Below are 12,755 nucleotides of genomic sequence, written 5' to 3' on the forward strand. Positions count from 1 at the left end.
CTTTGCAAAGAGTCCACCTGCACTCAACAAACAGCGAGCTGTGAAAGGCAGCGCGGTACTTGCACCGCACCTGCAGCTCTGGGGCACAGCAAGCTCTGCTGGCCCTGGGTGCCTGACTGAACTGGGGTGTGTGGTATTTTGAACACATACACAAGGTTGCTTTCTCACTTTACTCTTAAGCGCACCAAGCAATTAGCCCTGTCTAGCAGCACTCCAAGCTCCCAGCTAATCTGAAGCGATGTAGCTACTTCAGAGAGACACGGAGTCTCACGATCACAGCAACTGATTGTAGACACAGCTAGCTGGATTTTGTTAACTGTCTCCCACGGAGTCCCATGCAATGTTGGTAGCAAATGAAACGCAATTTTTTTTTTCTTGGCAAGACCTCCAATTTGTATTTTGCTTCCTGGGAGACTGTTGTGTGACTACAGCACAATGAGCACTTACAGAACAAACAAATGCAACAGAAGTTTGACGAATGGATGACTCGACCTTACTTTCTTTGCTTCAATATCCTTAATAAGCATACTACTACCAACTACTCATTCAAATACTGGGAAGAGATGAACGCAAATCGACAGCACGAGAAAGCCCACACAGAAGTAACCAATTTAGACTGCAAAAATAGTGCGCAGCATAAAGGCACAGGGCCACACACTGAACAATAAACAGAAAACAAAATATTCAATAGCTACTCATTAAGCAAGTACCATCCACCCTGTGCAGTAAATGAGCCTGTGGAAGAACTAGTCTGTAATCATGAAATTAAAGACTGTCTCATAATGCATATGCATAGGCAAATTAAGGCCGCCAGAGCGAGGCTGTCTGTGCATTCCCTAACTTTGACTGACTTTGCAATTTTAATAACGCACTTCGAATACATTTAAATTTCAAAAGCATTTGTATGCAAATTAGGTACAGCCCTCAGACTGCTGGCGTGATGCCAGCACAGCCCCTGCTGCCATGCAAGCTGGCTGCTGCTGTGCTCAGACGCAGTTTTTGCGAAAATAAGAGCGGAGCGCCTGAACCGTCGGGCAGCGTTGGGCAGGGCGATGGTGCTCTCTGCTGGGTAAGCAGCAGCAGCACAAGTGCTCCGGCATCAACGCCAAACCGCTAGGCTACGGGGCTACGTGCAGGTGAACTGCTCCTGGCCCGAGTGGTTGACTTGACGTACACCTGGATGACATTATTGACTGACAGATTTTACAAAACACGCATTCACGCTGTATTTCAAGTGTATGAAGCAAGCGAAAATTCAGCCTTTCTGGCCTCTCTCTCATGTTATTTCTGTGGTAGTAGCTGTTTGAGGAGGTTTACTTCTAGCAACAGTAGCTATGTTGATGTTAAATACAGAAGAACTTTAAAAAAAACCCCTTCCTTTTACCATGGAAAAAAATAATCTCATGCCTGCATAATTTAGAGAGACTTTTAGGCTAAAGTGGTATTTGAAAAACAGTTAATAACTTACTGCAAGTCTGATTAAACATGTGTTCCGTGGGAAGAAACAATTTTAAACCATCTTATCTTTTATCATAAAAGCCGTATATTTTTGTGTTTTTTGTGGAGTGTTTGGGTGAAACTCTAGAGACGGGACAGGGCAAGGGAAATGAGTGTCAAAGGGTTTGAATTGCTTTCTTCTACTCAGTGCACCATACCTCAGATGATTTCCTCCTCACACGCACCTCCCTCAATCCCAGGACACCGTACCAAATCTTAATGCCTCACTGAGTTAAGGCCTGCGACTGCTGCATTTTGAATAAACCGATGCAAGCATGTTGACACTGGAAAATGCTGTATTCTACAACTCAGCAGAAAAAGATGTAGTTCCAGTTCTTGGTCCCTCAGTACCAGTGCCCTGCCACAGAACTCAAACCGCATGCAGACACATTGGTGAGACGTTGCTATCTAAACTCTGGCATTTTGTAGTTGCAGAAAATATTAGTTATGCAAATACACAACAGCAAACTTGAAAATTGAGTTTAAAATGCACTCATAAGGAAGCCTACTATTTCCTGATAAAGTGGAACAGGATCACAAACATCCATTTTTCTCTTTTTTTGGAGGGAATCACTGGACTTGGCAGAGCATGCCAGTCTGGCAAGAAGTCAGGACTATCTGGACCTTCATGTATCTAATAGTCAATCAGAAACCAAATCGTAAGTTGGAAAGAAAACTTGAGAGGAGTTCTGGGACACAGACATTGTTTTTAAGCATCTTTCTCTGAAATATCTCATACTGGCCAGTATCAGGGAAAAAATACAAAACTGGAAAGATCATGTATTTGATCCTCTAATAGCAGAGATTAAGGAAACACCAAAACTATACATGGAATTAAGAGAGAGCAGAACCTGACCTCTCCAGTTGAGAATAAAGTGGGTGAGATGAGCAGTGTTACAGCTCGTACTGCAAACAAAAATGCATGGGGGGGAATACTCTAGGGATATTTTAAGAAAAGGAGGATGAGAGAAGGCGATTTAAACACCTCAAGAACATCTATGAACTCCCTAGGAGAATTCCTCAACAACTTTTTCAAAGGAATCCAACGAAAAGACCTGAATGATTTATAAAGTAACCTGTAACTCTTACATAGAAAAACGAAACAAAACACATGGGGAGAAACTTAAAAAAAAAAAAAAAAAGGCAGTTGCAAAAAGCAGAAAAAAGTGACACTGACCTCAAGCCTCTTTTCAAGTGACTCTATCCTGTCTTTTTTGCTGGCCAAGTTAGCTCTTGTGTAGCGGCTCTGTCCAGGCAGGTATAACACTTGGCTGTAACATTCTTCCCACACCTGGTTATAAGCTTCACTTGAGAGCTCTCCGTGCCCCATTCCTTGCTTTACCACTTCCATCTCTTGTGCCAGTAGATCCTGTGCCTGTTGGAAATGATGAGAAATAAATTGCAGTTACAATACACAGGATACAAGAAAATTCCTCTTGTTTTCAATCCTTCAGCGTGCAATTCACGGGGGGCAGTTTCTCTTTTCATACTAAAAGCTCACCATCAGGTTAAGCTAACTATGAAATCTAACACAGATGCTGTGGATTATAAATGAAACCCAGGCTAGAAGGCTACTCACAGCGCAACTATCCCTCATTTTATATAATTTGGCCAAACCTGACATCACTCTGCTGTAGCTAATGAAAGCTGTGGCACAGCTAGATACTTCATCTTGCTGCAGAAGAAAAGAGATAAAAGCAAAGACCTTGAGGGGAGGGAGAAGTGTACAGACAGAAGCAGCTGTTCTATGAAACAAAAATCACTTTTCATTTCCTTTTGCTTGCCCTCTCCACACAACCTGGAAAGTCAACTGTAAATATTAACAGGTGAGCCGTATAAACTCCACTGCACGAAATACTACCCTGACTTTAACTAACACACATTCCGTTGCTAGAGTACTACTGCGAGATAGGAGCATTCCGCTGTTTCCAGTTTAGTTTACAGAGTAACTTACAGTGAACTGAAAAGATTCATGTTGTTCTCACAACTCTTAATATTTCTGACAAAAAGCCTGGCCCACAAAACCACACAGGCACCCAAGTCCTCCCAATTTTTGTAAATAAAACACTAAAATAATTTTGCCAATCTGGACTTCATTGGTTTTAAGCGCATGCCTTCCCTTTCAACAGGATTTATATGTGCACCACAAATTTCCGTATCAGCAGTAGATATATCACTACAAGCAGACATGTTTTATAACAGCATATTGCCCAGGAAGTAATTCAGGTATCATCAGATTAGATGATTCCAGGGATACCGGGGAAAGGAAAATTAATTACTTGTCCTCGATGGTTAAGACAGATAAAATAAGAGTACCCTAACCACACCTAACAAAGGTAAATCTTATAAAAGTTCACTTTCAATTAGCCTCTATTTATACACTGTGAGGAACTACTTAAGGCTATTTAGTTCCACAGCTTTAAGAGCTCAGTGCACTGTGCTTAGCACTACTGCTAATCCTTCCCAAAAGAGCTTTACACATCAGGAAAAGAAAGGAGCATTTTATGAAAGCATTGTAGTAGGAAGATCTTCTAAAAACAAATGAAGAAATAAAGCAAAATAAACAAGCCCCAGAGGAGAATGGAGAGATAGGAAAACTTCCTGGTTTGATTTTGATTTTAGACAAAAAGGGAATACTATGCTGAATGTGAACAGAGCAAGCAAGAGCAAGGATGCAAAAAACTTCTGCCCATCAGTTAGGAGACAAAATTTCCAGGGACTCTGAAGAAAGTTTCCAGACAAAAACTACTGTGTAATAGTCTCTAAGGGAAGTGATAGAAAACCCAATTCTTGCTGCACTTCAAAACAACCAGAGAAAGCACTTGGAGAGCATTCCTAAGGGAACAATCTGACACTGGCAGGGCAGTGAAATTCATGATCTAACTGTATTTTCCATCTTTAACTTCTCCTGCTCAGAAATCTTCAAGTATAATTTTTCATTTAACAGCAAATTGGAAGTACATACTGTTCAGCATGTCTCATTTTAGGCTCTTGATTCATTGGTCAGGTATGGTCAAGGAGACGGATTTAAAATCTGCTTGTATATTTTCAGAGTCACTTTAAAGTAATATGGGATTTAGATACCACAGCTATTGTCAGAACACAAGTCTCAGATAGCAGGAGTCTGCATGAAACAGATGACTTGGTGTCATGTGATTTTTGTCCTTTTCACTCATTTTTATTCCTGTAAGCATTTGGTCAAAGGTTACTGGCACAACTTCACAGGTGAAACACTTTGAAAGAGCAAACCATAGCACCCTGTGTCTGAATCGTCCACCTGTCACTTGGCAGCAAAAGGCAACACCTGTAGCTGCTTAAAATTAACAACCTGAACCAGAACCCTTGGTACAGGACTGCTATTTAACTTGGGATTACAATGCAAAACAGGACAGAGTGGCCAGACAGCCTACTCATTTCATCCAGCAACAACCTATTCTGCCTATTCAGTGCTTTTTAACCAGGTATGCTTTAAGATCAGTTGCCATAGCCCAGCAAGGTCTGCGCTAGCACAGCTCTGTTCGATCAAGATTGAGAAGCATAATTAAACAGCTTCATTGGCTGCTCAAAGTTATAAGCTGGCTACCACTGTCGTATTTAGTCTGCGCTGCTACGAAAAAAATGCTTCGTAATTCTGGGTTCACAAAAAAAGCTACAAGGGCAGCAGAAGGTGGATATCACAGCTAGTTAAAATCTCAATGATTTAACATCAATTTCCAGAAACAGCAAAGTAGAATTTGGTAACTGTTGGGGTATATAGCTCCTAACCTTACTCAAAATGAGAAGCGATCGCAACACGTTCCAAATTGTATCTAAAAGACAATGTCTCTGGACAAATACAGCATCTTTATCATTCTGCTGAGTGCCTAGATTAACATTAGCTTCCAGAAAAGAGAATGTGCACTTAAATTATCCTTACAGCTCTTCATACAACCCTCTGGAGATCTCCCAACTAAATTCTGTGCAGGCTTGAATAAACTTTTTTGTGCAAGGTTACAGGACCATGACATAAGGAGACATTAGGTCACTGGTAATTGGGCCATACAATTCTCACCTTCTTGAGATCCTCTTTGGAGAACTTCTCATAAGGATTTTGTTCCAAGTAAGCCATATGTTCTGCATTGTTGCTTCCAAATCCTGCGCCTTTCCCCTTCTTACCAGTAGGCAGTTCTCCAAACGGGTGGTGTAAAAGATCAAAATGAAGCATAGTAATCATCTCTTTCTTTATTAGCTCTTCACTTTTCTGCAAGTCTGTTAGAGGTGGTTCCACGTTTAAGGGTCTCAGTATTGTTTCATTAACCTGCCCAGGAATAAAAAAAAGTTCATAAACACCATATACACCAAAGACAGCATTAAATTCACATACCTTCACCTGAGCATGGATTTTATGTATCAGCTAAACCATGCAGAACAGGTGCCAAAATCCCTTGCAGTGTGACACACACAGCAATGCAAACACCCAATTGTGCTTTCATTTCTGCATATGAAATACCTCATGACAGTTTTGCTGTGAAAGTTACCTGTAACACTGAAATCGGCATACTCAAAGATTTCATTCTCTCATATCTACCTAGACTGCATTTCCTCCTATAATGATTAACACCTTTATTTCTGTTTTTTTTCCTTAAAAGTGAATTTTGTTTCCACTTACCTCTGAGGGCCGTGGAAGATTCTTCTGAACAGCTTTGTGCATTCTCTTCAGTTCCTTTGCACGCTCTGCATCTCGGAGAGCCTAGACAAACAAGCTAAGTGTTACTCCAGCTACTGTAATACAATCAGATGCTTTCTACAAATGTATGTGATATAAAAACTGACTGATTACTGCAGCAAAGATTCCTTAAAGTATGAAGACTTCACGTTATAAAGCCAGAGCCAAATAACAGGTCACTCTCTGTGATGACATCGTAATTTACTGCCCCTAAAGTAAATGGGAAGAGCACAGCAGACTAACTCTAAGAGGACAGATACCCTAAAATGTCATTTCCAGCCATCAAATTCTCCTTTATTCTCAACCCCAGCAGACTTTGTTCTTTACAAATTTCTCCACATCAGGTTTGACATCTGCTCTAACTCTCCACACAGGAAATCCACCAGGAAAAGACAGACTCTTAAATTTGCAGCCAGGACTCTACTGGTCCTCTTCTATAACATAAAGTAACTACTTCACTAAAACAATACTTGTGAAAGTGTAAAAACATGAGATTTCTCCTCACATTCCACTTTCGGGCAATAAATAACATGAAAAGGCAGTGCTGTCTAAAACTTCAGAAATGATAATCAAGATCTTCCGTGTTCTAATCCCAGCCACATCATGCCTTCATTTGAAAGGCAGGATGCTATTCTCTTGTATGATATTACAACGCAAATTCTTTTCTCTATTCTACACACATAAATTATCTGTATTTACGCAGACTTTCTATTTGTGCTTGTGTGTATGCATGAGACATGCATATAAATGTATATAATATGTTCCACCCCAAACGGGACATGGTAGGAATTAAATTCTGGGAAATGCTTATCATATTAGAAGATACCAGAGCATAGGATTTTTTTTTAAATATTTCATTCACCTGTCAAAGCACAGCCATTGGCAAAAGCCCCTCCAAATTTAAAAAAAAAAAAAAAAGAAAAAAAGAAAAAAAGTGTTTGAAGGTATATAACAAAACCAGATTTGCATCACAGAAATTAGGATAAGCAATAAATGGAAAAGAGGCTGTTCTTACAAGCAGAAAATTTAGCGTGTCTCTAATTACTGGCTAGTACAGCTATTTAACCAGCAGAATTTAAGCTAGCAATTCATGCAGCCTTCCTTGATTCTGAAATAAAACAAAACAAAACAAAACAACAGGGATCCATTCACAACTGCTGTCTGGGTAATCCTGTGGTACAAATCATACAAAGGGGACCATTTCACTGCATGGCAGTTTTCTATTTGTGTCCTGCCAGCCTGCATGAGTTTGTATATAACTGTCTTACATTTCACAAACAGTAATTTTTAACCTTAAGAGAATAAGCTGAAAAAAAAAAAAAAAAACCAAACCAAAACCCCAAAAAAACCCACAAACCAAAAAAGCCCCCCACAATTCTCATGTGCTTAAAATCAAGCATGTGCCTCCATAGAAAAATGATTTTAATTATATTTTTATCTTTTGGGGGACAAACACAGGCGGTAGGACATCCACACTCTTAGAAAGTTCATTGTAGAAAATGATGTGTAATACATAACATGGACAGATTAAGAAAAGGATTCAGAGAGAAAACTGATCTAGCATCTGAGTGTGTATACTCTGATGGCAGCACAGAAAACAGGTATATTTTACTTTGTTATCCTGTAGAAGCTGTACCGCTTCCACTAAACATGTATGAAACTATGGGAACCACACAAGGAACGTATTTTATTTTAAACAAAAGGCACTATCTGCATCACACACACCTACCTGCTTACGGGCATCTATATCAGCAGTATCTTCTACAAAGGCTTCATCTACTTCATGTTCCTCAAGTTCTTTTTCTGCATTTTCAGGTAAAACAATCTCAAAGTCGTTCTTTGGAGCAGGAAGGGCCATGAGTCCAAGGCGCAGGTGTTCACGAGACTCTCTCTCCTGTTGAAGTAACAGTAACACACAGCACTTCTGAATTCATGCACTAAGGTGCAGTACAATCAAATTCCATTCATCTACATTAACAGACCTGAACAATACGCAACTAATATCATCTGGCAATCTTAGTCTGCTACAAAGCCAACAGAAACAAAATCTGTGAAGTCTGACAAAAGGAGCACGATACTAAGCCAGGCTGGCCTACAGACCACCACCCCAGAGTTTATGGACTATTAAGCACAGAAACTCTCTGATGCTGAAAAACAACACACAGCTTTCTTAAAGCTAGCTAATGAAATCCTCAAACAGGCTGAAATACTCAAGTAAAACAACAGCGTGGCACCTTCCCCTCCCAGCAGCTTCAGTACAACAGCAGAGATTCACATAAAAGCCTTTCAAGAAACTGAAAATACGTGAAGATATGTCCATGCTGGGGTATTTGCAAGCCTAATTGGAACTTTTTTCCTTGCAGTTGCTCACAAATCTGGGGACTGTGGCACAATGAGACAAAAAGGAGACAAATGGCACCAGATCTCAAAAACAGTGGAGTCCATGGGGAAACTGAAGGCCCAGTATTCCTTCTAGGAGCAAAAAGCCTTTTTACTATTAAAAGGCTGACAGGACCAAAGTAAGTGTAAGGACATCAAATAAGCCTTGTCTTTCAATCTAAGAGTAAAATCTGAAATTCGGAACTTTTGCAAGAAGAACATGCCAAAAACTTGAAGTGTATATCCTTAGCTAGCCCAAAAAGGAAAATGTCAATAGCCCTGGTGGGAGATACCCAAAGCCACAGTTAAGGCTGCAGAATCAGCCACATAAAAGGAGTTCCCAAGGTGCTACCTATTAGGTATATGCCCTTTCATACCATGTCTAATTGGCAGGGTACATCTGGCTGAATCTCCAAGAATGGAAACATCTGTTGCCAAAGGCGATGAAAGAATCTGGATGGGACTCAGATTACTGGACAACTCAAAACCAAGTGCTCTTAATGGCAAAAATTAAACTCCTTTAGCTCAATGTTGTCAACAGGACAGGCTGATGAAAAGGTCCTGTAGGTAAACTGGGATGAGGGATTTGAGGGCTGCATAGGATTGCAAGAAAAATTAATCTTTCCTTGAGATATATTTCCCTCTCAGCTTCAAAGATAGAAGTAGGACTGAAACTTAACTATTTCTTCTTTGACGAATAGCTTTAGTGCTTTTATTGACCACAGTGAAAACTGTTCTAAGTGGCAAGATGTCTGTTCTTTCAAATAAAGATTTGATTTTATCAGGTGATGAGTACAGACCTGTACACAAGTGTAGAAATAACACCTGCTATAACATAAAATTCTGTTCAGATGAGAACTAAAAATCCTGAAAGTTAATAGAGCACTGATATCCACTTCTTAATTACTTCTTATCATTTAATTCTTACCATTTGTTTTGCATATGATGGGTCACTGTAATCTGCCATTCCCTCTTCCGGGTTGATGTTCAATTTATCACGTAATGGAGTTCTACCAGGAGTTGTACCAACCACAGGTTTAGGAGTTAGTCCTCCACGAGGAGTTAAGCCTTCTGGTCCATGAGAAGGTGTTCTAGAGGAAGTGCAGATACAGGAATTTTTTTTTTTTTTCCCCAAAGAGCTCTACTTGCAAAAAGTTCTGGTAAATACCGTTAATAAACTCAATCTAGATTTTTTTTCTTGGAAGGCAGTGAAACCATAATACGCAATTAGAAGCATCAAAAAAATAAGCTGTTTAAACCTGCCAAGGTGTAACCAAGTACCTGTCAAGCCGAAATCTAGGCATGTCATTACGTTAAGAGAAGTTTCAGGAACTACATCAACACAACTCCCACTGTTACTTTTGAGAGAAGAGATTATCTAGTCACCAGGCACTATTCTGGGATACAGTAAGCAGGATTTAATTGCAAGCTCTGATTTCCCTACCACCTGTAGCAAGTCATTCATTCTGAATTCATCTGGCTTAACAGCTGTCCCATCTTACAATTGAATGAATCACTCTGAGGATGCCTCTTTGCTTTCACTGATTATTGAAGGAGTAATTACATTACAACAATGACTTTTAAGCACCTAAGGTTAGGCAAGACAGATTAAATCTTAGATTTTGTGGGCCTCAGTTGCTTCTCCTCTAGACTGGGAAGAAGTATTTTTCTCTATACCAACAACCTACTACACAAAAGGCGTGCAGACATTGTCTTGGATACAGTCACAAAGTTTTCTGTTGCCAACTTATAATGAGGTTTCAGACAGTGATAATGATAGTAATAATAAACTAGTAAGTCATTGTTAAATGCCTCAAAGAGACCAAGTTCAGGAAGGGAAAAAAAACTTTTAGAAAAAAGCCTACATTATCGTACTTATCTACACTATGTAAATATTTTCCAACAGCAGTGACAAGTATGCATGCTGTAGAGAATAACCCTGGCAGAGACAGACTGGACAAGAGGATTTAATACATCATTTCCGCTACTAGTTACTGTAATTCTGTAGCGCCAGTAAGATGCCATAATGGCGGACAAACACAATTGTATATACGGTCTGACACAAACTACTGGTCCTCTTTTAAGGGATACAATGGTACCTTATTTACTAGGCATGTCTGTGAGAGGCAATTCATACTTTCCTCTTGATAGAGGTTGTTCACAGATTTTTATGAATTCTCATTTAGTGTAACAAATACAAGCAATAACATTTGCAGGACATCACCCACAATAAAACAGCAAAACGAATTTTTATGTTTTCAAATGAATGTTTCACAAGAACACATTTACTTTGTTGATTATACTAATAGACAAAGTTTTATGCTGACTTTCCAGAAGAAACAATTTCCAAGTAAGCGGGTTGTTTTTTTCTAGTTGTCTCAGTTCCACGCAGTGTTTAAAAACCTATTACAATTTTCAACTTAATACCTTTTAAGAAAATTCTTATAACCAGGATGTGAAAAAAAAACCCCAAATAAAAAAACCTAATGCAAGGCAACAACTTCCATAAAAACCTTGCATCAAAATATTAAAAATTTCGTATCATCACAGGAAAAAAGGGTATACTTAAATATTTTCTCTTTTGGCCTAAATAATATGATGGCTGTGTTTCACTACTCTACCTCCTTAAAAAGTTATGGCTTCCCTTTATTTATTTTTAACCACTTAATGGATATTTTTTTTTCAAAAGTCTTTTTTTTCAAAGTCTTGGATTTTCACAGTAACAGACATTTCTGCAAGCAAGCCAAGTTGATGCATAGGTACCATATTTACATGTGCTAATCTAAACTTCAGAAACTAAAAAAACCACTACAAAAACAAAACAAATCCCAAACAAACAACAAAATTAGAATGTCTTTACATTTTTTAATACAAAATAACGCAAATGAACAGTCAGATCACTCCAGGCCATTCTGCACCGCACTGACGCCAACAGATCCCCAGAAAAGGATTCATTTACGTAGGTCTAATTAAAAGAGCAGGGCTTTTGCATACAGCTTTTAAAGAACAAAATAAAGCTGCTTTTGAAAAGCTGCCATAAAGGTCCTTTTTATTTCATTCTCCACTTTTCCTACTAGCATGATACAAGTAAAATTAGAACCTAAGTTGAAAAAACTGACAGACAAAATGTACCAAGTGTAGTATTTTTTAGCTGTACGGTATTTGGCATTTGTGGGATACATATTTACTCAGGACCCACTGTAAGAGTTAAACCAGCAATTCCATACTATTTAGATTGGCAATATAAGAAATATTTTATTTTGGATACATATGGCTTATAAAATATTTACTCCAGCTTTTCAAAAATTCAATGTGGGTTTGCCTGAGGGACCTCCCACACCTTTGACTCAGAGGTAATCCTCTGGAAAGGCTAGGATCCACATACAGAATGACACTCCACCTTACTATTTATCCTCCTGTATTACTTCGGTATAATTTATATTGCTCCAGACCACAGAAGACCTCATTTTGGACCAAAACTCCAGTGAGCTATACACTGTACAAATATAGATGAAGATGATGTGGCTGAGCTTATGAAAGACACAGAGAAGGAAAGTTGTACAACAAGGGCTTGAAATAAAAGCCAGTTAAAATTTGTTTTGAAGCACTGATCACACAACCTACTATTTCGCACATTACAACCTGCTCCCTCCACCCACCTCCACCAGATACAGGCCCAGCCAAACACCCATCAGAAGAAGAGTCTGCTTTACCTGAAGGGTGTGGAAAGCACGGTATTTGGAGTCTGGACAACCTGTTTCTGTGGTGTTACCCCCGAAAAGTCACTTTCATGCAAGGGAGTGTTAAGACCTCCTTTCAGGGGGGTATCCACATTTGTGAGAGCCATCAAATTCTGTGCTTCCTGTGTAACAGACAACACATGCAGTACATCACTAAGACTTCCAGAGTCACGCTCTACTATACATGTTTAACAGATTCAGTAGCAGTAAGAACAGCTGAAGAATTATTTGAATATCAGTCAGTTTGTGGAAAATGTTTAACACCTCTTAACTCCCATACACCTGTATTTACAAATCCTACTGTTCCACTGGAAGGGATTTTAATCTTCATTTCCCATAAAATATATTATAAATTGGAATTGCAAAAATGAGTGGGCTACTTAATGTTTCAACTTCCTTCAGTCTGCCACACTCCATAAATCCGCAAGATTTAT

General features: G+C 39.2%; 1 protein-coding gene across 1 annotated transcript in view; it reads right to left on the reverse strand.

Moving 5' to 3' along the window:
• CDC5L (cell division cycle 5 like) overlaps nt 1-12,755 on the reverse strand; it is a 36,317-nt gene that overhangs the window by 14,688 nt on the left and 8,874 nt on the right. The window contains exons 9-14 of the mRNA XM_075707104.1: nt 12,295-12,443; nt 9,510-9,672; nt 7,932-8,096; nt 6,146-6,226; nt 5,549-5,794; nt 2,675-2,872 (exon numbers count right to left, since the gene is read on the reverse strand). Coding sequence (XP_075563219.1) covers nt 2,675-2,872; nt 5,549-5,794; nt 6,146-6,226; nt 7,932-8,096; nt 9,510-9,672; nt 12,295-12,443 — 1,002 coding nt within the window. The remainder of the gene's footprint in view (nt 1-2,674; nt 2,873-5,548; nt 5,795-6,145; nt 6,227-7,931; nt 8,097-9,509; nt 9,673-12,294; nt 12,444-12,755) is intronic.

This window comes from Pelecanus crispus, chromosome 3, assembly GCF_030463565.1.
Source record: "Pelecanus crispus isolate bPelCri1 chromosome 3, bPelCri1.pri, whole genome shotgun sequence".
NCBI classification, from domain to species: Eukaryota; Metazoa; Chordata; class Aves; order Pelecaniformes; family Pelecanidae; genus Pelecanus; species Pelecanus crispus.